The sequence below is a fragment of the Trichomycterus rosablanca genome, chromosome 26, assembly GCF_030014385.1.
Source record: "Trichomycterus rosablanca isolate fTriRos1 chromosome 26, fTriRos1.hap1, whole genome shotgun sequence".
NCBI lineage: Eukaryota > Metazoa > Chordata > Actinopteri > Siluriformes > Trichomycteridae > Trichomycterus > Trichomycterus rosablanca.
The window spans coordinates 2021000-2048014 of record NC_086013.1 but is presented as its reverse complement, the minus strand read 5'-3'; the positions used below and the strand labels follow the sequence as shown (position 1 = coordinate 2048014).

At 41.8% G+C, this 27015-nt stretch overlaps 1 protein-coding gene across 3 annotated transcripts in view; it reads right to left on the bottom strand.

The window, feature by feature from the left end:
- Positions 1-689: 689 nt before the first annotated feature.
- Positions 690-27015, bottom strand: part of lrch2 (leucine-rich repeats and calponin homology (CH) domain containing 2) — a 43539-nt gene continuing 17213 nt past the window's right edge. Inside the window, exons 11-22 of one of the 3 annotated variants that reach the window (XM_062988468.1) lie at positions 24242-24346; positions 22954-23022; positions 21017-21073; positions 20318-20366; positions 19136-19174; positions 16703-16843; positions 13966-14013; positions 13024-13087; positions 11760-11872; positions 10245-10382; positions 8043-8120; positions 690-1235 (exon numbers count right to left, since the gene is read on the bottom strand). In XM_062988468.1, coding sequence (XP_062844538.1) covers positions 1116-1235; positions 8043-8120; positions 10245-10382; positions 11760-11872; positions 13024-13087; positions 13966-14013; positions 16703-16843; positions 19136-19174; positions 20318-20366; positions 21017-21073; positions 22954-23022; positions 24242-24346 — 1021 coding nt within the window. In that variant the 3' untranslated portion in view covers positions 690-1115. The remainder of the gene's footprint in view (positions 1236-8042; positions 8121-10244; positions 10383-11759; positions 11873-13023; positions 13088-13965; positions 14014-16702; positions 16844-19135; positions 19175-20317; positions 20367-21016; positions 21074-22953; positions 23023-24241; positions 24347-27015) is intronic. The other 2 variants (XM_062988469.1, XM_062988470.1) reach the window with 2 other exon arrangements.

Genomic DNA, 27015 nt, shown 5'->3' with positions numbered 1-27015 from the left:
TCCGTGGTGCAAAAAACGCTGGAAAGCGCTGATTTAGGATGTTGGTATGTCATTAAAACAAAATGAAACTTAAATGAACAGTGATGGACAGACAGATTTACAGTGGTTTACAGTGGGATGACCAGTCTAAATCTGTAAACCAGTATTACTTCATTTAAACCATTTGGGAGAAAATGTTTACTGTTTTTTTTAATCCGGCGTGTATTGCTGTCGATAAGTCGTTCTTTTCCACAGTTGTTCAACAACATCGATCCACGACTCGTATCCGCAGCTCAGTCATACACACCAGTTCTATTTATGTACAAACCCCCTGGAGGAGAGGTGCTTCTCCTTTAACCCCCGTCGAGAGTGTTTCCCAACCTTAAGCCCAGCGCCTCTATAACCGCATCAACTCTGACCTCCAATCTGATCAGGATTAGCGGCTGCGCTTGCTGAACGTGAATGAAAGTGAATAAACAGTGGCTTCATGCAGGAGGGGCTTTCTGGGATACTGCGCCCTCCACATCGGCCGACTGAACGCCAGCGAAAAAGAGAGAGAAGCACAGTTTCCATCCGCACACATTTATCTTGCTAAAACGTAAATATTACAAATGAACTGTGTATTTGGATGAGTTTGTGTACAGTGCAAGATGAACTGCAGTTAATAGTGATTAGGACGTTCTGTTATTGAATAAATAAGTAGATAACTAGTGTGTCCATGTCTGCACGCAAAACCACTTTTATTAAGTCTTTAAAATGTGTAAAAAACAGTTTTTAATTATGTACACGACTGTATTCTAGCCAATGAGTTCAATGAAGTTCTGCGTGCTTAGAAGGTGCCCGTTTGATCCCTTTCTTATACCAGCAGACCGATGTGAAATGTGGATGGAAACAGAAGTGCTTCTCTTCTTTCCTAAGTTAATCGTGTGCTGTTTGGACTCTCAGACTCTGAGTAGTGAACACGGTGTTGGACTAGAAGCTTCTAGACCTCAGTGCCACTGTATCTGTAGAGGTAAAGGGCAGTAACGTCCGCTCGGACAGCGCTCTCCCGGAGGCGGAGAAGCGTAAGGCATGATGGAAGATGCCAGGGAACGCCCGCGTGTCCCGTTTCGGGGAGCTTTACCCCGCTGTTAGTGCTACATGGTGGACGTCTGAATCGGTCTGGACGATGACAAATCCAGTAAGGCTTGAACGGTGACGCCGACCCTGACCAAACCGCGCTCCTCCAGGATGTGGTGAGGCAAACACAGCTTGTCCTGCAGGAGAATGAAAAGTAATTACGCATGTATACAAAACGATACAGATTGCTACCGTAATTAAAACCCTTTAATGGTTTCGAGTCTAAATAATACATATATATACCTTAAGTATATTATATATTACTGTATATATTATATACATACACAGACCTCAAAGAATTAATTATGAGCACTTAGGTGGAGCAGCAGTATATTCCACTAGCACACCAACACCGAGATTAGGAACTCCTCAGTTCGGAACACAGTGTTGCCACCGGTCAGCTGGGTGCCATCTAGCAAGCATAATTGGCAGTGCCTGCAGCGGACATGTTTCTGCTAGGGCAGGATGACTGGACTATCTGGGTTGGGTCTTCAAAACGCTGATTAGCAGATAGAGAGGCGAATAAGGGTCCGCTAAGGGCTGCGCACGGGTCGGAGGAGGAGTGAGCAGCAATATACCCACCTCGACTGCAATCAGGGATCCCCCAGCAGCGGACGACAGATTGACTACGTTAAATTAAGAGAAAATGCATCAATAAAATAGGAAAAAAAAAGGTTATTATGGCAGACCACCACTACTGTGATTCGGGTTCGAATTTCAGGGGTGCTGTCGGCCGGCCAAAGAATTCCTGCCTTGCGCTCAGCGTTTCTCTCGATCACATTTTAGCTTTTAGTTTTCTTTTTTCTCCTACTAAGAAAAATGTTTTAATGTTTTAGGAACTTTAAGAATGTGTTTTGGAATGAATGATTTGAAATTCCTCGGACGCAGCGAGCAAATGAATGACGTGAGAAAAAGTCTGATGAAAAGCAAACATCCACACTAGTCCGAAAGTACGTTCCACTCGTTGGTGTTAAGAAAACAAGAGGCCTGTTTCGGCCGGTGCTCTATATGTGCTTTATCCATTCCGATCAACATCTAAACCAACACGACCACACCCTGTTTATATGGTAATCTCAGACATGCAGGAAGTTACCTTCATCTCTGATAGTGATCGCATTACTGTCGCAGGTTGTGTACAAGACTTCAGGCCCCTAGGGCCAAATTACAAGCAAGAAGTACACAAAAGAACACCATATCTGCAGTGAGCTGGTTTAAAACTGTGTCTGTTTCCTCAGTAAAATGCATTCAAAGATACTTTATATCTGATTAACAGGAAATTGTGCAAAATTTTGGACAAGCTCCCAGTTCCAAAGTCTTCATTCACTCATCTGGCAGGTAAAGGTCTAATTAACATTCTGAACTGTCAGCTGATGACACTTTTGGAAAAGAATCCATTTTCTGACTCTTTAAAGTTCTCTGAGGCCACTTCAACACCGTCAGCAGCAGCCTTGTACTTCATCTACTCTGGCTGTACAGAGTTCAGAATGTTCAGCGAGTGCTACTGATAGCGGCTGCAGAATACAAAACAATGATAACACGTTGTGATGTGTTCAGGGTCCTTGCTATAGCAGATATGATACTGACAACAGTTCGGAGAGTAAGCTTGGACCCAGTATGTCTGAAATGTTTTCTATTCCTGTGTTGATTAGAAATAGAAAGAATAGAACACATTCAGCATATCAAGTCAACCAGTCTAACCTCTTACCTGTACCACGACAACCTCGGGCTGCCCCAGGGGCTCCTGTGGTTCCTTTAAAACTAGCTCTGCTTAATATTAGATCTCTAGCCAACAAATCATTTTTAGTGAATGACATAATTCTATCCTACGGTTTAGATTTTCTGTTTCTAACTGAAACATGGTTAGCAGAAGGCAGCAGTGCTACTGTTCTTAATGAAACTGCACCAGCAAACTTCAGTTCTATGAATGTGTGTCGAAGTGGTAGGAAAGGTGGAGGAGTAGCTGCCTTATTTAAAGATGTATTCCAGTGCAAAAAGACTGAACTTGGCAATTTTAAGTCGTTTGAATACCTCAGTTTTATTTTAAAGGGTACTCCCAAAATTTTATTTTTAACCATTTATAAACCTCCAAGATACTCTGCACATTTTATAGATGAATTTGCTGAACTACTGTCACTTATCTCCACTGAGTACAGCTTCTTCATCATAACTGGGGATTTTAACATCCACTTAGATAATAACAAGGACAACAACACCAAAGAACTTTTTGGACTTTTTGACACATTTGGTCTATTGCAACATGTGAAAGGGCCTACACATACTCGAGGGCACACTCTGGATCTAGTTATTTCTAAAGGTCTTAACATTTCCTCTGTTTTGGTCAAGGACTTGGCCCTCTCTGATCATTTTTGTGTCTTCTTTGAAATGCTGATCACTCCAGATGCTCAAAATAGCTCTGTTTCTGTTAAGAAAAGGAATATAGATGAAAGTACTAGTTCTCGGTTTATGGAGGCCATAGCTATATCACCAACTTTAATTGCAGAGTCAGTTGATGAACTCCTGGATAACTTTAACGTGAAAATATTGACTGTCATGGACGTGGTTGCTCCGGTAAAAGTCATGAAAACGTTGAGCAAACAGAAAGCACCATGGCGTAACACAATGATGGTAATGGCTATGAAAAAAGAATGCAGGAGAGCTGAACGTAAGTGGAGGAAAACTAAACTTCAAATCCACTATGATCTCTATAAGCAAAGCCTTTGTAGTTTTAACTCAGAGTTAGGCAGGGCTAGACAGCTGCACTTCTCTAAGATCATTAACAGGAACATCAACAACACCCGCACTCTATTCAACGTGGTCGACAAGCTTACAAATCCTTCAAAACAGATCACGCCAGAACTTCTGTCCACAGAGAAATGTAATGAGTTTGCTCATTTCTTCTGTGAAAAAATCAAAACTATTAGACTGACCATTAACTCCACTCAGTCAAACAATAAAACCATGCTGCCCCTACAGACACCTAAAAATAACATGACTATTATGTCACAATTTAATACAATAGACCAAAAAACCCTGGAGAAAACAGTTCAGCATCTTAAATCATCGACATGTTGTCTCGACATGCTGCCATCTGAATTTTTTAAAACTATTTTTATCTCTGTAAAAACTGATTTGCAACAAATAGTTAATGGCTCACTATCATCAGGCGTTTTCCCAAAATCACTTAAAACAGCTGCCATTAAACCACTCCTAAAAAAGAGAACTCTGGATGCGTCTGTGTTAAACAACTACAGGCCGATCTCAAATCTTCCTTTCACAGCTAAGATCATTGAGAAAGTTGTCTACAATCAAGTCAGCAGTTTTTTGAATTCCAGTGGTTCTTTTGACAAATTTCAGTCAGGCTATCGAGCTCACCACAGCACTGAAACGGCTCTCATAAAAGTGTTAAATGATCTACGGCTGAATAGTGACTCAGGTAAAATATCAGTTCTGGTTTTACTGGATCTTAGTGCAGCCTTCGACACTGTAGATCACAGAATACTGCTGGACAGGTTGGAAAACTGGGTTGGACTTTCCGGAACAGTCCTTAATTGGTTCAGGTCTTACTTAAAAGACCGCTGTTACTTTGTCACTATTGGCAGCTATGAATCTGACAGAGTGGCTATGACATGTGGAATCCCCCAGGGATCAGTTCTCGGACCTCTCCTGTTCAATCTTTATATGCTGCCATTAGGCCAAATGCTACAGGCTAACAACATTGATTACCATAGTTATGCAGATGACACACAGATATATCTGGCTCTCTCACCAGATGATTACAGCCCAATAGATTCACTGTGTCAGTGTTTAGAGGACATCAATAAATGGATGAGCCAGAATTTTTTACAGTTAAATAAGGACAAAACAGAGATTGTCGTGTTTGGCAACAAAGAAAAGAGGTCTAGTGTCATTGAACACCTCAGTTCCCGGGCTCTAAAAACCAAAGACCAAGTCCGAAATCTTGGCGTTCTAATAGACTCAGATCTTACATTCACCAGCCATATTAAAACCATCACCAAAACAGCCTTCTACCATCTTAGAAATATAGCCAAAATCAAGGGTCTAGTGTGCCAACAAGACCTAGAGAAGCTGATCCATGCTTTTATCTCCAGTAGGGTGGACTATTGTAATGGTCTCTTAACTGGACTTCCCAAAAAGACCATTAAACAGTTACAGCTCATTCAGAACGCTGCTGCAAGAGTTTTAACCAAGACAAAGAGAACTGAGCACATCACTCCAGTTCTAAAATCTCTACACTGGCTTCCGGTTAGTTACAGAATAGAATTTAAGGTGCTGCTACTGGTCTATAAATCACTGAATGGGTTCGGCCCAGAATACATCTCAGAAATGTTCAGAGAATATAAACCCAGTAGATCTCTTAGATCCATGGACTCAGGTCAGCTAGTAGAGCCCAGAGTCCAAACTAAACATGGTGAAGCAGCATTTAGTTGTTGGGCTGCATATAACTGGAACAGACTGCCAGGAGATATTAGATGTTCCTCAAACATAGAAATCTTTAAATCCAGGTTAAAAACTTTTCTTTTCTCTTGTGCCTATGATTGAGCTCGATATTTTTACTATTACCCTCATTTTACCATATTTCTTTTAGTCTTGTTTTAATTCCATAATCTCTAAACTGTAAGGTATATTTTACTATATTTTCTTTTAGTTTTTATGTTTTATTTGCTTATTTCTCTTGTTTTAATTTCGTATTTACCAAATTGTAGGGTATATTTTACAATATTTTCTTTTAATTTTTCAAGTTCTTAATCTTTATCTCTCTTGTTTGCATTTCATGTTTTTAATTGTAACTAAATGTTTGCAAGAAGTCTTTCTGAGGTTCTAGATCTCAGGAATGTTTTAATGCTTTTAATTTTTAATTTTTCCTTATGTAAAGCACTTTGAATTGCCACTGTGTATGAAAGGTGCTATACAAATAAACTTGCCTTGCCTTGCCTTGCCTTGCCTTGCCTTAAAGCCTGTGCTATCACTCAGCAACCATAATCTCCATTAAGCTGCTGACGTCGGATCTGAAAATCCATCTCTCTGATGTCTACAAGTCACGTCTACAGTTTTTTAAAGTGTCTGAAATGTCACGTAAAGTGAGCGCAACCCTTAATAAAATACCTCAGAGACTTTTGAGGGATTGTGAGTATAAAAGTTAGAATCTTGTCTCACACAGAGGCTCTGTGTATGTGATAACAACTGATAACTGATCAACTAAATATCATTTTATACTGTCCTCAGTGGAAGATTCCAGTTAACACAGGAACTGGTCTAAATCAGCTAGAACTGGGTTTTGGACTCCCATACAATGCCACTGACGCCCTTCTTATCACGTACACCATGTACACTCTTGGAATATGACTACTGGCGAAAATGCCCTGAGCATATCTACATTTTCCAGGTAGAATCGATTACGTATTAATACTTATAGTGTAAATTAACAGCAAGCATGCCACAAATGCCATCTAAAGCATGCAGAACCACATGTGGATGCAGCCTATTAAACACAAGTGCCGTGGAGACCTTGGTGTGTACTATTGAGCTCTGAGGTTCTGTGGCGGCCTGTGACCTAAACCTAAAATCTACCATGAACCACTTCAAGAAACGCAAACACAAAACGTTTTTCGAATTGCCTTCAAATCTATGAAAATCTTTTTAGAAGTAGTTACCCAGATGAGAACAGAAAAGTACACACTTGTACACATGCCAAAATGACTATTTTATTCTTTTTTAAAGCTTAATATAAAGTAAGTCTATTTATGTTGGCCGCAGGTTTTGATCATGTGTTACTTTTAAAAAATGCACTTTTTTAGCAAGAGGTTCCCAAACGTCTGCATACGACTGTGCAGTTTGATAAAACTGTGACCATGTGTAATTTCACATGGGAACAAATCACAGTAAAAAATCAAACAACAACAACAAACCCTTTTGTTTACACTCACTGCAAAAACACAATCCTTCCTGTTTCTTCCCTCATTGGTTTCTTACGGCTCAGGGTGGCATTGACCTTGACCACAACATGCACTACAGCTGCAGATAAAGCGAGTCCTTCCCGTCATTCTAGCGCGGGCTTGTTCCCAAAACACGCATTGTGCTAGCTACAAAACAAGGCGTTTCATGTTACACTTGATCATTTTTTAGCTGGCGTGAAACGTTTCTCAGGTGGGTGAGCGCCGTGGTTTCTCATCTCCAATAAAAAAGCCAGCAAATGTACGATTTAAAAACCTTTTTATTAAGAATTTCAAAAACAAATCACATCACTTTCCGGCGTCGTACCAACTTTTTAGTACCCTCAGCAACATGTTTTTGGTTGAGCTCATAGCCACTGATGCGCTGCTGCTTTTACATCATCATCACATGAAAATCTTCTTCCCTTTAAAGCTTCTTTGAGAGTCCAAAAAGGTGGAAATCAGATGGAGCTAAATCCGGACTATAAGCGTCTGTCAGTCTCTCAGACACGATTGATTACTCCTACTACTACTACTACTACACCCTCACTGCTAATAACCAAAATCCAAGAAAGAAGCGCCTGGTGTAGTTTGTTGCTGATCACATGGACTTTTTATTTTTGCATGGCAGCCTTTAAAGCTGGCTTGACTGTAAACAGTAAACGCTGTGTTATAGATAGTTGTATGCCTCTGTTTCCTTGGGTTTTCTTCCTGACCTTGGTAGAGAGGCCACTGTTCCATGTGCTTTGAATCTGCAGACTATTGTGTGTACAGATTGTTTGGTAATTGACTCGTAAACATCTATGATCCTTACAGAGCTCCATAGACTTTCCCCTTGGAACGCTTGTCGCTCAGTCTAGCTGGTGTGGTCACATTGGTCCCATTTATAGGGGCATTAAGAAATCATTACGTCCAGTGCATGCCAAATCTGAACTTAAACCTTTGGAAGTGGACTAGTGGTTAATAGAAATAAAGTCTGAATTCCCAGCATACCTGCGGCACTCCGAGCTTCTTACACGCATCCAGAAAATTCTCCACATTCCGGCGGCACTTAGCCATGCTCAGCTTCGGCTGTGGAGGGAAATAAAAACACGATGAAGGATCCATGAGGACTGTCTGGTTTTTATTGTTAAGTTCCCGCCGTTCAATCAGTCTAAAACAAAAGCTAGACTGACGTAACCCAGACTGAGCCTATATTGAACTGTATGCAGTTTTGTGGGTTTGTTTACTAAAAGTCTCAAATTAAAACAGATTTTAATAAATTGACTCCCATTAACGGCTTATAAACACGTCATACCATAAAGCGGAGATAAATCAGGATAAACTGTCCTAATTTGGTTATACTCAATTTCCCTGTGTATACGGTGAACTGCAGCCTAGCACAATGGAGTTGAGCGGTAAGGGCTCTAGGCTGCCTATCTAACAGGTGTATTATTGAGTGTTGAGGGCCTTCCTCAGGGACCCAACAGTGGAAACGTCACAGTGGTAGGTCCAGTACTTTAACCATTGAGCTACCATACAAGTGTGCTTGTGGTGTAGCTTTGTAGGGACTGAAAACAGTCTAAGAGCTACGACTGCCTATTCGAAGGAATTCCTCATTACCGATGCAATTGCGACCTCTGCTGGCTGGAATCTCTGCAGAGAGACGGTGAATAACGGAGAGCAGTGCGTGACTCTCCATACGCTATACCGCTCTTTAAAAAAAGCAGTTGGCAACTGCACCCAGAGGAAACCCACACAGGCACAGAAGATCATGCAAATGCCACAATCAAACTGAATCAAACCCAGGCCATTCTTGCCGTAAGGCTGTACCTACTGAAGATGTTCGAATAAATACGCATTTGTGCTAAAATTGCATGTGCGCAATAGTAGCGTGCAAAGATGAACATATCCAAAGAATGTACATTAAATTTATTAATGTAAATAATGCATATAAATACAATCTGCGTGTTTCTTTTGATAATGCATGGGTGCAGGAGTTCTGTAGGGTAACAGCGGCACTGTTCCTGAGTCTGCTAGAGTGTGTATACCTCCTCCCGAGCTCTGTAGGAAGGATAAATGGAGTCTTTAGTGAAGGGAAAAAGTAAAAGGGAATTCCCCAAGCTGTCATAGTCAGAGATCTAAAAAATACGATTCCCTTGAATTAGAGTCATTAGAGTGCAACAGCAGTATGACTTTCTTTCTCTGGAACTACGGCACCAGCACAAACCATCAAAAACAACCTCCTGTAAAAAAAACCACTACATTTGGAAGGGTGCATCTGGGGTGGCGGTGAACTCCTGACATCCATCAAAGCCAGATAATTACTTTAGACAATAGATCTGAACTCGAGCACAAATAAACGCGTTCCCACATTAGAGGTGTGCTCTGCCCTACATCGCACGATCTGAGGCTTGTACGTTTGAGCCCGCTCATGTTTATTCGGATGACGGACGTTGCTAATAAACACTTCTGGTGTTGACGTTGTTCCAGAGGCAAAATGAAATCTGGTACATGTAGGAACTCCTGGGCTGTGGCTGAGCCTTTGTTCTCCCAGATATTTACACTGTATAGTAACAATATAGGAACTTATTAAGAAGGGCGAATTAACATGACAGTGCCAAATTAAAAATACCTTGGTATGGCGCGCTCTTGTTATTAGCATCTGTCTCCAAAATATTTAGAACTGATTTTGATTGCTGGCCGATGGATGAATGGATGGATGATGTATAGATAGATGGATGGATGGATAGACAGACAGACAGACAGACAGACAGACAGACAGACAGACAGATGGATGATGTCTAGATAGATGTATAGGTAGGTAGATAGATGGATGGATGGATGGATGGATGATGTATAGATAGGTAGATGGATGGATGTATAGGTAGATGTATAGATAGATAGACAGACGAACGGACGGACATATAGATAGATGTGTAGATGTATAGATAGAGAAAGAGATGGCTGGATAGATGGATGGACAGATGATACAATGGATGGACGGATGAACAGACTGACATATAGATAGATGTATAGATAGAGAGGTGGATGGATGGATGATGTCTAAATATATGTATAGATAGATGTATAGATAGATAGATAGATAGATAGATAGATAGATAGATAGATAGATAGATAGATAGATAGATAGATAGATAGATAGATGTGTAGATGGATGGATGGATGGATGGACTTTAGAACGGCAAGACTTACTACTGCTGGAGAGGGCACGTGGATGCTGGCCACAGAGCGAGGTCGAATATGATTGGCCAGATGGCACAAAACAACACCGTCCATTAAAGCGGCACCGACATCATCTGGTAGCAAAACCTTCAGCCTGGATTCCAGGTTCTGCAACACCACACACACACACACACACACACATTTATTTTTAGATACACAGTAATAAAGACCATGAGTGATAAAGTGTGACTGCACACAGAACAATGAATCACCAAATCATTCACATATACAGTCATGATTTATAAACTGAATTATTCACCATCAGAGGTCTGTGAATAAATACAAAGGAGGGCAGGTACCAGTCTGACGCACAGTTTGCACCATGGCTGCAGTTATTATGGTTAAAAGAGATAAATGCGATAAATGCGCTTAAAATAGAGCGACCTCTGTGTGACCTTTTTAGCTAGAACAAAAGCCTCTTTGAAGAAGGCTTCTCACGAGACTTTGATGTACTGTCTGTGGGAATTTGTGCCCTTTCAGTCAAAAGATGGCATGTATGTTGGTCAAGAAAGTCTCAGTCGATGTTCCGGTTCATTCCAGAGCTGTTGAGTGTGTGAGGTTTAAACCGAGCATTATAGGTCATTTACACGTCTCTATAGGGTTCGGTTTGTACACAAAGGCACAGATGTGCTGGAACAGGAAAGGTCCTTCCCTCAACTGTTGCTGCACCATTTGAGCTATAGAATGTCCTTTATATGATGATTTATATGAACTTTTGTAGCTTTAACAAAGGAATTTAATAATCAATCCTCTGAATGACGCGTCAGCCTACGTTCATTCCTGCCGCTCCTGTCATCCAGCTGATAACGAAATCTTTTGTTGTGTCTCTGGCCGTGTCACTGGGAGGAGGCCAGTTTTCCACAGAATCTCGCATCTTGAAAGCATCTCAAATATAAGTGACGCTCTTTATTCGTCATATGTTTGGTACATTAACGTGCGGTTTGAGATGCAGTCAGAAGCTTAAAGCGAATGTCTGTTTTATAACAGGGCTGATAACAGGGATTCCTGATTGTTAAAGAAATATGAGACGATCCCCCTGTTATGTTTAGAACCTGTAGTTTTTGGTTTCACAGTGATGGGGTATTCAGGGAAAACAGATTCAAAGCTGTAGCAACACAATTAGATATGAAGGAGATATTAAGGCTCCAGGATTGATCTAATTTTTCTTCAAAGCGTTCTTCAAGGATCTTGCAGTTTTTTAGAAGGATTGAGGAGGCGAAGATCTACCACATGGTTTGCTCTCCAGAACCTCCCATTTAGGTTCAGTGAGGTCTAAATCTGGTGATCTGAGAGGCCCCAGAAGGCACCTGACTGTGTTAATCAAAATAATCTAAACTGAAGTGTTATTCTCCTGGAATCATCTTTAGCCGGGGTGCCCAGGTGGCACAGCGGGATAATCCATTAGCACACCAGCACCACTGTGCCACCCAAGAACCCGAGTTTTAACATCATCAGTCAAAAGGAAACACGTTAGGACTGTCTGACCTGCCGAAGAAGATGTATCTGCTCCATTTCCTCTCGGAGGTGCTCCATCTTCCTCCTCATGGTGAAGCTCGGGTCTGTCGGGCTGTAATCCTGACGAGTGTTACGAGAAAACGCTGGAACAAACAAACATAAAAAAATATATAAATGCACAAGAATGTCACTTGTTATTATTGCTGTATAAAAGAATAATATTAATAATAAAAACACCCCGTAACTGTGGTTACACACCGACACATTAATAACTGATACTTTCTGTAGTGGTTTATAAACCAGTGACTTTTGTTTCAGTTAGAAAGATAGATAAACAGACAGGCAGATAGATAGACAGAAAGACAGACAAACAGATGGATAGACTGACAGATATATGGATAAATAGATGGATGTACAGACAAACAGACAGATGGATAGATGAACGGACAGACAGATAGACAGGTGGGTGCATGGATGGATAGACAGACGGATGGATGCATAGATAAATGGATGGACGGACGGGTTGATGTATAGATAGATAGACAGACAGACAGACAGACAGGTGAATAGATGGATGATGGATGGATAGACAGGTAGATAGACAGGTAGATGGATTGATCATACTGCACAAACAAACTGGTTATTTAGCTTTTAACAGATTATCCAGGGTTTTGTTGACAGTCGTTGACAGGATTATAGTTACATGAGATTGAAGCTGATTTTTAAATCTCACTATTTTCCTAATAAGATCAACTGCTCACATAAGTTACTTAATAACATTTGCAATGTTGCAGCCTTTGCACTTTTTCCATAAAATAAACAAAAATCTGATAAGAGTTTTCTGAGGAACGCTGAGCCGTCACTTTTCCTTCAGCAGTTAAAACAAAACACGCCAGTCCTTTCACTTCCTACAACATAAAGCGATGCAGATAAGAAAAACCTTTAGAAACTAAACAGTGTGAGGTCAACGTGGCATCGGTCGCATGACATGGTCTGTTTTTTACTGCCTCCTAGAAAAGATCTACAAGTTCCACAGAACGTCTGGGCCGAGATCCAAATCATTCAGACGCTCGCTCACTCGGCCCGATTTTATTTTCTTCTTTATTTTCTTTAATGATTCAGCACCGTTCAGTGTGACTAACAGGAATTAGCTGAGACAGTCTGTAAATACAGATGTTACATAAATGAGGGTGTACAAGTGTTCCTAATAAAGTGGCAGGTAAGTGTACGTACACATAACATATATATATATATATATATATGAGTGTATAAACATACAGATAGACAAAAATACCTGATCTGGGCTTTAAACCAAAGACAGTCAGTGTTGTGCTGAAGTCGGCCGAGTGCATTCCCTCCTGGAAATTATAAAAAACATTTTTAATACAAAAAAACAACAACAATAAAGATTCAGTATCAACTCTGCAAATCTCTGGAACTGGAACTGGGTTCTGAAGAGATAAAACACTTCCTCCAACTCCATCTTTCACTGGTGTTTTGATCATTTATGATAAATAAGCCTCGACTCCGGGTCATTCCAGGATAATCATTTTCTATCCATGGAGGATTGATGGTAGGGTTGATTGGAAGACTGACTGGAGGACTGATGGGAAGATTGATGGAAACACTGACTGGAGGATTGAGGCGAGGATTGATTGTAGGACAGACTGGAGGATTGATGGAAAAACTGGTGAGAGGATTGATGGGAAGACTGACTGGAAAATTGATTGATGGGAAGATTGTTGGGAGGATTGATGGGGGACTGATGGAAAGATTGGTGAGATAATTGATGGGAGGATTGATGGGAAAATTGTTGGGAGGATTGATGGGAATAAGAAACTCGATTATGGGAATATTAATGGGAGGATTGATGGGAAGGCTGATGAAAACACTGACTGGAGGATTGATGGGAAAACTGATGGGAAGACTGATGGGAAAACTGATGGGAGGATTGATGGGAAGATTGATTGATGGAAGGATTGATGGTAGGATTGATGGGAGGATTGATGAGTGAATTAATGGGAGGATTGATTGATGTTAAGACTGATGGGAGAATTAATGAGTGGATTGATGGGAGGATTGATTGATGGTAAGACTGATGGAAGGATTGATTGATGGTAAGACTGATGGGAGGATTGATTGATGGGAAAACACTGATAAGTCAGGTCCTTTATAAACCAGCTTCAGTGCTTGTGAACTGTAATCTAACACACTTCACAAAGACACACTGACTCACCTCACAGTCGTTCTCGGCCGAGTTTCTTCTCGCACTTTGGCACTTGTACTGAGAAGAGAAAGCGAGAGAGAAATAAAGTGAGAATGCTGCTTGTATTCTTGGCTTTCTCACTCTCCCACGATGACTGAACCCAACAGTGACCATCTGGACAGGATGGAAGGTGTTATTATCTGTAAAATATTCTTCCCTTACACCGTGATTAATCTGAGTTATCTGTGTTATCTGTGTTATCGGTGTCGGTGTGCAGAGACTCTCATGTTTCCGATGAATTTGCCAAATTGAGCAATCGTCGATGTCACCTGCCAGTTCAGTGGATTCGGAAATTACCATTCCATTCGTCAATTTGATTTTGAATGGATATAATTGCCATTTTTAGCATAAAAATCAACACATAATCACCAATAACGACAAATACAAGGAGAGTTATCCAATCCAAACGAATAGTAGCTGATTATTCAGCTGGATTATAATATTTATTATTTTAATGCATTTTCTCCCATTTCCTCCCGATTTAGCGACTCATTTTCGTCTTCCGCTGCTGAGAGATGCCAGATTGCATCCGAGGAGAGCACGTCGCAGTACACGCCTGTTCCGACACGTGCACAGCCCTCCTCTTCTCGCCCGTGCATTCTGCACAGGCGTCTCTTTCACCAATCAGGGTCCTTACACAGCATATAAAGACCCACCCACCCACACATAGTCCGGTCCTCACACTGCAGATACGGTGGCTAATTAGTATCTGCTGCAGGCACTGCCGATTATGCCCGCCAGATGGCGCCCAGCCGACCGGAGGCAACACCGAGTTTCGAACCGAGGAGTTCAGAAAATCGGTGCTGGTGTGCTAGCGGAATATCCCGCTGTGACACCTGGGGGCCTTTATTATAATATTTTTGTGAATATTGGGGAAGCCCTGGTTGATGAAATTATCCACAGAAATGCTGGGTTTTATTTTAAATCAGAGTATTACCTCTTTTTGATCCACTTAAGATCTCATATAAGACTAAGATTATTGTTTAGTCAGACTTCTACCTACCGCAAACACTGTTTAGTCTAATCCTGGCTAGTACGAGAGAGAGAGGGAGAGGGGGATTTCTTGTCGTAAGTGTGCGTGATTCATACATAACAAAAGATGAACTGTTCGCAATTATATGACCTCCAGATCCTGTTTCCTACCTAAGAGACATCTGTTACCTGCGAAATTTCCCAGCATCCCACAAAGACATTTGTCACTGTGTATATAAGAGTGATCGTTCCCTCTCTTTGGATGGCGCTGTTCAAGTTTCTATGTGAGGCAAGAATAAACCTCTTTTCTGTTTACAACCCAGTCTTCAGGTAATTATTTAAGGGTTTTTTTCACCACGTGTTAAGGGAACAGTCGTAAAGTCTAAAAACCCTTTTACGATACAGTTAGACCTGTAATGGAAAAGTACTGAAGCCTTGAAACACCTAAAACACTTATTTTTAATAAAAGCATTTTCTCAACTGACTTCATCAATCATCCTCACAAATGCTGCAATTACGACCTCTGCTGGCTGTCTAGGGCGTCTGCACAATGAGACGGGGGATAATGGAGATCGGTGAGTGACTCTCCGTGCGCGATGCGGATCTCCATGTGAATGAATGCACCACGACAAACCCTCCCTTTAATTTTGAGATAAGGAACACATATAGGAAGATTGTGTGTGTGCCAGAACATACAGTATCAGAACCATGTGATCCTTTCCTTTCAGAGGTCAAGCATTCAGGACGTATCGTGTATCTTTCTCTTGGTGTACACTGTCAAGAATGTGATAAAGAACAATAGGAATAATTTTGATCTCTTTTGGTTTTTGCACTGTTGAACTCTGAAATGTGCATCTGTGCAGGATTTAATACTGCAATCCGGTATTTGGCAAAAGGTTTGGCGGGTTAATTGCGTGGGCGCAAGGCAAGTGCCGAAAGGCAGGCTGACCTGTTTGGGTGTGGTGGAAAAAAGAGTGTTGGTTGCATCCAAATCTAATACAAAAAAGAAACAAACACCTGTTGTGTGTGTGTGTGTGTGTTTATTAACATGTGAAAACAACACATTTCTTATTGAGATATGGTAACATGGAAAAGTGACTTCTCTGTGCCCGTGTAAACAGGGCTAGTTTGAATGCACACAATAAAAATACCCTGATATTTGGCAGGATTATGGGAACAAAAGCCAGAACCTTATAATCAGAAGAAATCGTCTGAACGGACGCCAAAAACAGTGTAACTGTTGTTCATGCTGCTTTCAGGTCATCCTCCTAGTCTTTTAATCAATTACTGCCTTATTTTCAGAGCATGTTGTGAAATCTTGGGTCTCACCCCTGTCCAGGGATGATCTGTGGTCCAGTAAACTTGGGGATCATGGATCCAGTTGTACTGACTGGGATGTTTGAAGTGTTTGCTGTGGCTCTTCAATTGTATTTTAGTGTTTTTAGATTATATTTGTGTTACTTTCAGTGTTTAAGTGTCAAAAACAACCCCATTATTTTACATAAGCCTAAAATATATGCAGGTCTACGGGACCTGGAACGCATTAACAGGTTTCCCAAACATCCTTACAGGAAAAAATACCTTGAAACTCAACCTCTTTAAAACTCAACGCCACTCCCAAAACCAATTGACGTCAAGTTTCAATGTATCGCTGTATACATTTATAATATAGTTTCTGAACATTGTTTAATGTTCAACCATCATTTAAACATCTGTAGGCTGTATAAACACTGACCTTTAGATAATCCTTCCTCAGGTATTTGTTGCGTCTCCGCTCTTCGTTCTGGTTCAGGATGGGGGGCAGCTCCGGCCATTTGGGCTCGCCGTCGCCGTTCTCCGACCTCAAGCTCCCATCGAACGAGCAGGATGAAGACGGCTGAGGGGGGAAAAACTGGTTCAGACCACCACGGTTCAGACTTGCACACCAGGAATTCAGTTCACGAGCACGGTAATAATAACAGTAATAAAAATAATAACAGTAATAAAAATAATAACAGTAATATAAGATAATAATAGTAATAAAAGAGAGTTACTATAATGTCAGGGAGAATTTAATAGCCATGGGAAAGATTCTGAATGTTTGAAATGGATCTAATATTGAACACAGTTTAAAAACCACTTAGATTTATAAAAATGGAACCTCTTTCTTTTCTGGTTTTACTAGTTTACTTGAAATATAGTACAGCTTCAATGCTTTTTGAATTCTTTTGTTTAAAAAAGAATTGCATTATGTCTGTTATGACAGGGACCTTAATACGGTACCTTGAAACTCACCATCAATTGGTTCTGAGACTGGCGTTGAGTTTAAAAGGCGTTGAGTTTAAGGTATTTTTCCCCATAAGGATGTTTGGGAAACCTGTTAATGCGTCCATGGTCCCGTGGAACTGCATATATTTTAGACTCATGTAAAATTATGAAGTTGTTTTTTACACTTATACACTAAAAATAACACAAATATAATATAAACACACTGAAATGAGAAGCTGATTCTCACAATTTCTCAGAAGCTCGAGCTGTAACACAAGTTTAAAAGTGAAACAGGGAGGAAAATCCAGATCTGATGGTTGATGGTGAATCTGATGGTTATTCCACACAAATGCAGATTCGTCTCATATGCACACCTTGATGACGTTTTACCGCACCGCTCAAGCCAAGCGCTGAACAAAGCGATTGTTCATTGTTAATTTAAAATTAAAGGCCGCTCAGGTGGCACAGCGGTAAAAACACACACTGGAACCAGAGCTGGGATCTCGAATACATCGTATCGAATCTCAGCTCTGCCTACCGGCTAAGGCTGAGCGGCCACATGAACAACGATTGGCCTGTTGATCAGATATGGGCGGGACTAAGCCGTATGGGGTCTCTCTCCCATGACTGGTGCAATTACGACCTCTGCTGGCTGATTGATGGCACCTGCACAGAGACGGGAAAAGAGTGCTCTCAGGGTGTGTCTCTCCGTACACAACTTTGAGCTGCACTGCACTTCTCAAAGTGTAGGTGATAAGATGCATACGGCTGCTGCCCACGTGTCGGAGGGGGCGTGGGTTAGCTTCGTTCTCCTCAATCAGAGCGGGGATCGGCATTGGTAGAAAGGAAGCATGACGCAATTGGGCGATTGGACACTCTAAGAAGGGAGGAAAAGGGGAGAAAATGCATAAAAAAAGAAAAAAAAGAAATTAAATAAATACATTATTAAAAAACAAACTGAACACGTTGAGTTAAAGGAAAACATTGAGTTTAGGGGTACAAATTTCTCGACGAAGGGCGTTGAGTTTCAAAGATTTTGAGTTTAGGGGACGTTGAGTTAGAAGGTACCACTGTATATCGGCTGCTTTACAAAACCTACACTGTTACTTAAATATCAAAATATGTTGTATATTTTTTTTTTCTTACTTGACGTTTACTCAGTACTGGCCAACAACACACTCGTCACTTGGTCTCGTCTCACTTTTTTCGGTTGCAAAACGTACCTTGTATTTATTCCACTGTTTTTTCTAATGCATTTTTCTCCCGATTTAGTGACTCAATTTTGTCTTCTAAATCTATCTGCTGAGAGATACCAGATTGCATCCAAGAAGAGCACGCCGCTGTACACGCCTCTTCTGACACGTGCACAGCCCTCCTCTTCTCGCCCATGCATTCTGCACAGGCGTCTCTTCCACCAATCAGGGTCTTTACACAGCGTATGAAGACCCACACATAGTCCGGCCCCCACCCTGCAGATACGGTGGCCAATTAGTATCTGCTGCAGGCACTGCCAATTATGCCCGCCAGATGGCACCCAGCCGACCGGAGTTCAGAAACTCGGTGCTGGTGTGCAAGCGGAATATCTCGCTGCACCACTTGGGCGCTACTCCACTGTTTTTATATCTGACTGTTGTTTCGTTTCAGTATGTATATGTCTACAACCTCTTGAACTCCTAGGTGGCCACTGATCCAAGAATCCAGTGAGCATCGGTGTATATTATACTCTAAAGAACAAGTCTGTTTACTGATACATGTTTATAATCTGCTGCTTGTGTTTGTTTCTCTGCCTATGTCTGGGTTTCATCTGCAGTAATGATGGATAATAATGTAAATACTGCATAGAAGCAAAATAACCAATGAGTGTAATAAACAATGGATGTAATGATGATGATGATGATGATAATTATGATGATGATTAGACCTCAAAAAATGCCGTGTCTTTATCTGTGAGGTCTCCGTCCTTCAGGAAAGAAAGACAAATGAATAAAATCAGAGGGAAAAACGAGATGAACACAATGTAAAATAACAAGCACAGATGGTTTGATGTTGTGATGTTTGTGATGTTTTATATTTCTAGAAGAATAAAGAGTAAAAATTAAGCACGATCTATGAAACAGGACCTGTACTGTGTTCGTGCAGGTGGAATCGGGGCTCGATTTAACAGGAACACAGAGCAAGTTTTTGCCAATGACCTGCGTACTGGTACAGACATGAAGCGCCTAAACCTAATGTGTCATGTGTCATTCAGCTATCATAAACAAGGCTTTTACAAAGGCATATGCCCGTATAAACACAAATCACTTGCAAAATACATTTTTAATTATTCTGTGATGTTTCTTTTCCACGGAACAGTCTGGTCCTGTTGCAACAGCGCTTGGCATTGGCAATCAGACGGGCTGTTTCCACTTGTGAGATAAATCTTACTTTTATACAACGCTGCCTTTATGGGAACTTCATCTGAAACATGAGCTACATGAGTGATTTGAGGAATAAGAGCTCTCTGTCAAGCTAAATCTTCTATAGATAATAATTAATTCATGGTAGATGATTTATAATTTATTTAGGATTTTGTTTATGCATTTTCTCGCCTTTTCCTCCCTTTTGCGTCAAGGTTCCTGTCCAACAATGCCGATCCCCGCTCTGATTGAGGAGAACGAAGCTAACCCACGACCCCTCCGACACGTGGGAGCAGCCGTACGCTTTTGGTCACCTTCACTTTGACGAGTGCAATGCGGATTAGCACAGTGAACGGAGAGATACACCCTGAGAGCACTCTTTTCCCCGTCTCTGTGCAGGCACCTCCAATCAGCCAGCAGAGGTCGTAATTGCATCAGTTATGAGAGAGACCCTATTCGGCTTTAATATCCCACCCCTGTCTGAACAACAGGCCAACTTGGCGTTGGCACCGATCGGCTGAGCGGCATCCAGCTGGCAGAACTGGCGGCGTCTGGAGCAGACACGTTTCTGCTAGACTATATGAGCAGGGTCTTCAAACGCTGTGTAAGGACCATGATTAGCAGATAGAGAGTGCATGCGCCCTGGTGGGACGAGGCGTGAGATTGGATCTGAGTTAAGGTCCCGATCGAGTGTGCGAACACGCTACCTGTCCACACATCGGCGATGAAGCGCTCGTCCCCTCGTCCAATGATGCACTGCAGGGAAGAAAAATCACAAAACAAATCATGTGACAGGATCAGACTCACGCTACAATCAACACATCAGATCTATCTCGAAGGTCACCATCGTCAGAGGTTCAGCCATGCACGGCTGGTGTGTTCCTGAGTGTTTATCAGATGTCTGCAAAACCTTCCTGGAATTCTTTCAGATGTGACCCGTTTGTCTTGTAGTCCAATTTCGATGAAGTGAATGTACACAGATAAGCCGAAACATTTGAATCACCACCTTAAAATTACACAGCAAAAGCTACAGTATTTCATAACAGTTGTGGATGGTCACGGTCAGAGATCTACTAAACGTCGGGCTGATGGTGGTTTCTTCATAATTTATGGGTTGGACGCAGCAGATCTGATCAGCATGATGACCTGAGTGACTTTGATATCTCAGAACAATAAGGGGTGTCACAGGCAGCCTTGGTGAGGACCTACTGACTGTGGTCAGAATAGGGACGAGCCACACATGTGAGGCCATGACTAGAGGAGTGAACGTGTAACAACACACACTCAAACCCCTCTGTGAATGAGGCTAGTCGCAGACCAGTGGACGCTGGAGCGACGGAGGAAGGTCAGCACACATTATAAGCACATGTTGTGTGTATAGAAGATGCTGATCTGAGTGTGTGTACCTCCTAACTTGTGATGGAGCTCTCTGTTTACTGCTTCCTCCTGAATGGCTGAGGAACCTGTCGAAGGAACCATTAAAAAACATCAAACATCAAAAGTTGCATTCAATCCATAATTACTGTGTCGGGGTATAATAACATGCAAACACATTCTGGCCTCACTGATAACACACACACATTGTGTGGAACTGTAAGAGAGCTACCAGAGCATTTCTCAATGTCTGTGTGTTCATTTGTATAAACTAGACATACTGGTTCTCTTTAAATAGTTGGGCATCCTGCAAAAAATACACCAAGAACACATGTCGCAATGCTAAAGGAGGTGTCAATGCACAGAAAACTTGTCTAGGATGTTTTGTGAAATGTCTAGATGAAGTTTTGCCAATTTAAAATGTGCATTAATGTTTTTTTTTTAGTGGGGGGCATACAAATGCTTTATTGTCAAACATTTTTGGTTGTTTTTTTAATAGTAAATGTAAAAATAGACTTCAACAAGTTCTAGATCTAGACGTGGGCCTTAGAAGAAGAACTGAAGAGATTTAAAAGAGCTACCAAAGCATTTCAAGAAGGTTCTGGGTTCGATCCCAGGCGGGGTGATCCGTGTCCTTTCTGTGTGGAGTTTGCATGTTCTCCCCGTGTCTGCGTGGGTTTCCTCCAGGAGCTCTGGTTTCCTCCCACAGTCCAAAAACATGCAGTCAAGTTAATTGGGTTGCCCTATAGGTGAATGAGTGTGTGTGTATGTGTGTGTGTACATGTGTCTGCCCAGCGATGGACTGGCGCCCCGTCCAGGGTGTTACTGTGTGCCTTGCACCCATTGAAAAGCTGGTATAGGCTCCAGCACCCCCCTGTGACCCTAACTGGATACGCGGTTAAGAAAGTTAGTGAGCTGATGTTTGTGTGTTCATGAGTATAAACTGTCAACGATGGTACAAAACTACTGCTGGTTCTCCTCCAATAATTAGGCATCCAATTATTTTGCAATGCTATAAGAGGTGAACCCAAAAGTTCCAGTAGAAATTGGGTACAAAATGTGACCATGTTCAGGTGTCCACTATAAAAGGAGGTGCTGATGCAGGGAAACAGTGGAGACAGATGTCCTGTAAAAACATGGTCTCGGCTTGCAAAACAAAAACGTTTGAATATTTTTAAACACTTCTGATAATAAATGAGTCGAATGTCGAGCTTGGCAGAACATGTGATAATGTTTTGATGAGGTTTTGGTGTTGTTGGACAGAAAACTTGGCTAGGAAGTATTGTGAAACGTCTAGGTGGTGTTTTGCCAACTTGAAATGTGCATAAAAATGGTTTTCTTGTCAATGCCCTTTTATTATCAACAATTATAATTTTGATAGTAAAGGTAAAGCTCATTTGCTGGTCTCCTTGAGTTCGTTTTACCTCCCCTGTGTTTTTGGTGTAATTTTTGCAAGACACTTAATCCTACAAATTGCTTTTGTACCTTCATGCCCTACAATTCTGCTTCAGATGTAATTTTTGTAATTTGTCTCACATGCACAGAATTTTCCTAGGAAGAGAAGCCCGAGGACACCTCTAAATCCCAGCCAGCCCCTTAATCACCTCGTAATGATGGGAAAATCTGGGAGAGCGCTGTAGCCAAATATGTTTAGCTCATCCAGAATGTGTTTGTCTGTTATCATGACCCGGATAAAGACCAGACCGCATGCGTACACACAACAACACGGACGTGTAAATCTGGGGTGTCCGTACATTTTTGTGCCAGAACACAAAACACAGTGATTGTCTGTGTGCAATCCTGCATGCCCACACACACACCACACACACACACACACACACACACTTGACAGATGTCTGGGTGGATTCACATGTGCAGACATGCCTGTCACTCCCTGTGCCCAAATCTGAAAACATGATCATGCACACTAACACTCCACTCATAAACACAACAGTCTGTCTCTTTCTACCTGTGCGCCCTCCCTGGAGCCCTTCTTCGGTGGATTAGGCTTTCGGCCCTACAGATTAAGGACCGCCTCCTGATGGCGGGTATGGTCCGGGTATGAGATGTGAAATACAGGGAAAATGCAGCGGAGGAAAATGAGTTAGTAAGTGAAGAGAAAACAGAGTGATTTAAAGAGTAAGAGCAATAAATAAAGAAAAATTGGCAACAAAAATAATGTTATTTTATAAAGCACTGAGCACTGTGACATCATCACATCACAAAGTACTGAGCACTGTGACATCACTGAATCACAAAGCACTGAGCACTGTGACATCATCAAATCACAAAGTACTGAGCACTGTGACATCATCAAATCACAAAGCACTGAGCACTGTGACATCATCGAGTTACAAGGCACTGAGCACTGTGACATCACTGATTTACAAGGCACTGAGCACTGTGACATCACTGATTTACAAGGCACTGAGCACTGTGACATCACTGATTTACAAGGCACTGAGCACTGTGACATCACTGATTTACAAGGCACTGAGCACTGTGACGTCATCGAATTACAAGGCACTGGGCACTGTGACGTCATCGAATTGCAAAGTACTAAGCGCTGACATCATCAAATCACAAAACCCTAAGCACTGTGACATCATCAAACTGTGAAACCCAAAGCACTGTGATCCCATGGAATTACCAAGCACCAACGTCATTGAATCACAAAGCTCTAAGCACTGTGACATCATTTAAGCATCACATAGGGTCTGTGACTGTGACTTTATCCTATCAGACCAAAAAGCACCTGTGACATCATCCATTCATAAACCACTAAGCACTGTGACATCATCCATTCATAAACTACTAAGCACTGTGACATCATCCATTCATAAACTACTAAGCACTGGGACATCATCCATTCACAGATCACTAAGCACTGTGACATCATCCATTCACAGATCACTAAGCACTGTGACATCATCCATTCACAGATCACTAAGCACTGTGACATCATCCATTCACAGATCACTAAGCATTGTGACATCACATTTTCACAGAACACCAAGCATCATAACAACATCAAATCAAGAAGTAACAAGCACTGTGACATCATCACAGTGTTTAGTGCTCTCATGCTTTGTGATTGGATGAAAACACCCAGCCTTGGTTATTTCTTATGATCTTATACTAGAAAATGATCAGGCCACTGGAAAAGTGAAGGAGAGAGCTGTGTATGGAAATAAAGAAGAAACGATGCAGAGATGAAATCACATGACTTAAAAAAGCAGAAGAAGAGTTCGTATCACCTGTTCTGTTGTTCCTGCTGTAGAAGCTGCACTGCGATCTTTCTCAGATCCAAAACTTCCTTTAGTTCATCCTCCTCTTCCTCCAGTAGCTGCTCTTTCTCTGAGCTGGTTGAGATGGAGAGAAAGAGTTCCAGGTTAGATGTATCCACAGCTACACGTTTATGAAGTGGTGAGTGAGAATCATCACAAGGTTAAAAGCAATTTTTTATTATTATTATTATTATTAATAAAATATATTTTATACTCTTGCTAGCTGTGAGTGTGGCTTAAACAGAATAATTGATGGCCTTATGGTGTATCTGTATGTCAACGTACAGCAAATATGAGTGTAAATACAGTATATTTTTGTTTGTTGGTATATATTTGTTAATATTTAAAACGTATTGCTACAGTTAGAGCAACGACGTGTGTGAGCTGTGGCGGTTACTCAACAATTTTAGCGTCACACGCAGGTAGCAGATTTTAGACTTCAAACCTCCGACACTAAGACCGTTCAGATGGCGCAGCGGTAAAACACGCTAGTGCACCAGAATTGGGATCTCCAATACATCATATTGAATCTCAGCTCTGCCATCCGGCTGGGCTGGGTGGCTACATGAACATCGATTGGCTGTCGTTCACAGGGTGGGATAAGCCGGACCAGGGTTCCTCATAACTGGTCATAAGCAATTACGACCTCTGCTGGCTGATTGATGGCAAATAATGCTGATCAGGGTGTGGCTCTCCGTACAAAAAGCTGATCCGCATATGAACTGGCCTCGTGCAGGTGAAAAGATGCAGTCAGTACTGATCACGTGTCGGAGAGGGCGTGTCAGTTTGTGAAGCTCCTCAGTCAGCGGTGGAAGGTTGTATTGGTAGAGGTGAAGCGTAACGCAATCAGGATAATAGGATACGACTAAATTAGGGGGGAAGAAGAGAAAAATTCCCCGCTTGCATTACGCAGCCTTGTTTGTCCCTTCTTTGGAAAATGATTCAGCAAAACGAGTTACTTTGAATCGATTATCTGAAATAAAATGGGCGAATGATGAACCGGCTACCGCTTTGAACCTGCGGTGCTCCACCTTCCCACGAAGCTTCGCCATCTTCTGGGTGGTATGGGCAAGTAAGACACACGACAAAGCAGGAAACTGAGCCAGAGAACGAAAGTAAAGTGCTTGTGGTAACCATGTCAAAGGAACTCCATGGAACATTGAATCATTTCTGAGGCTTTGGGTGGCAGCGCTGGCATTTCCTGGTAGTGCCAACTTCTGTGGAATATACTCTACGACTGTAACTATACTCTGTTTGTTTTTTGGATTTTCTCATGACGACGTTTGCAAGGTGGACGGAGCCTTAAAAAGCAGACTGAACACCTGAGGCTACAGGTAGATCTTAGATTAATGAAGTCCACCAGAAGGAGCTCTTATTCATTCTCTAGTTATTAAGAAGTAATGCAACATGTTTGAAGCTGTTTTGTTCAGGATTACCTCAAATCAAACCCAGAACATCGTCTACCATTGATCTGGTGGCTCATTTATTCTTCTTTTGTGACTAACACTTGATTTTACTCAAAGATTTAGTCATTTATTATAAAATACACAGAAAACCGTGATTGTATTGATTAGGACTGAGGTGTAGCAGATGCAGATTTTGGATTTCAAACCTCCGAAGCTAAACGTGGTAATAAACAAAAAGTCTACGTTTCATTATAGATGATTACTTCTCCGAACAAATACCCCCTTACGTTACCCGTCTTTGGAAAGTGATTCAATGATCAATAATTATGATTGAGGTGTTTTAGAGCAAAGTGGCGCGACTGACATTCGCAAGAAATTGGTTGCGCTGTTGGAATACGGAGCGTTGTTTGTGTTACGAGGCGGGTCAGGGGAAGCCTCAGCACCAACGGGAATGAATTGAACCCAAGGACAAGTGTTTAATCAAGAGCTACGGAACAATACTGTGGCTAAAGACCAACAGCAACAAAAAAAATGGACAGACACGGATAAATAGTGGTCAAATGAGGAGAAACAAAAGTAAGCCCACTACGGAGAAAGTGGACAGAACTGGGATAGTGCAGAACTTAGGAATTGGATGTCACAATATTACAGGACGCTCCAGCCACCAGCGACAAGTCAGCTCCCGGAAAATGGAAAGATAAGAGATAAGATAAGATAAAACTTTATTGATCCCGAAGGAAATTGCAGCCCGAAGGAAATTGCAGGAAATTGAAGAACTTCCAAAGAACAATCAGGACCTGCCAGTTCGGCGCCAAATCGAGCACCTCCGGAAAAGGGACGTCACCAGCCTCTGGGAGAATCCGCTCTCCCAGGGCAGCTCCATCGTGAAGCACAAAATGCTGTGACATTGCTTTTTTTCACAGATATTTACAGAACGCTGGCATCACATGCCAACAGAAAACTGGAGGACAGACGAGCCGGTGAATCTGAGAGGAAGAAACCGTCATACATATGGAAAGTTCCACCAGGAGCCAGTAAACACTCACAAGGTCCAGATGATTACCAATCAGAAGAAACTGACACATGAATCATCTGCGCCTCCGTGCCCCCTCTGCCGGCCAAAATGGCAACGGAGTCTCACAGATAGCAGCATCGCGTATGAAAAATCACACACTACTAAGAATGAACCAATCATCTCTTGATCAGGCGATCAATTTGCTAGCAGAGGCCGCAGCCACAGTAGCAATGAGGAACCTCATCCAACCTTCCTCCCCTGATACTGCATGATTCAAACCTGAGAGCCAGAGATTTCAGCCACGATAACACCACTGTACCACC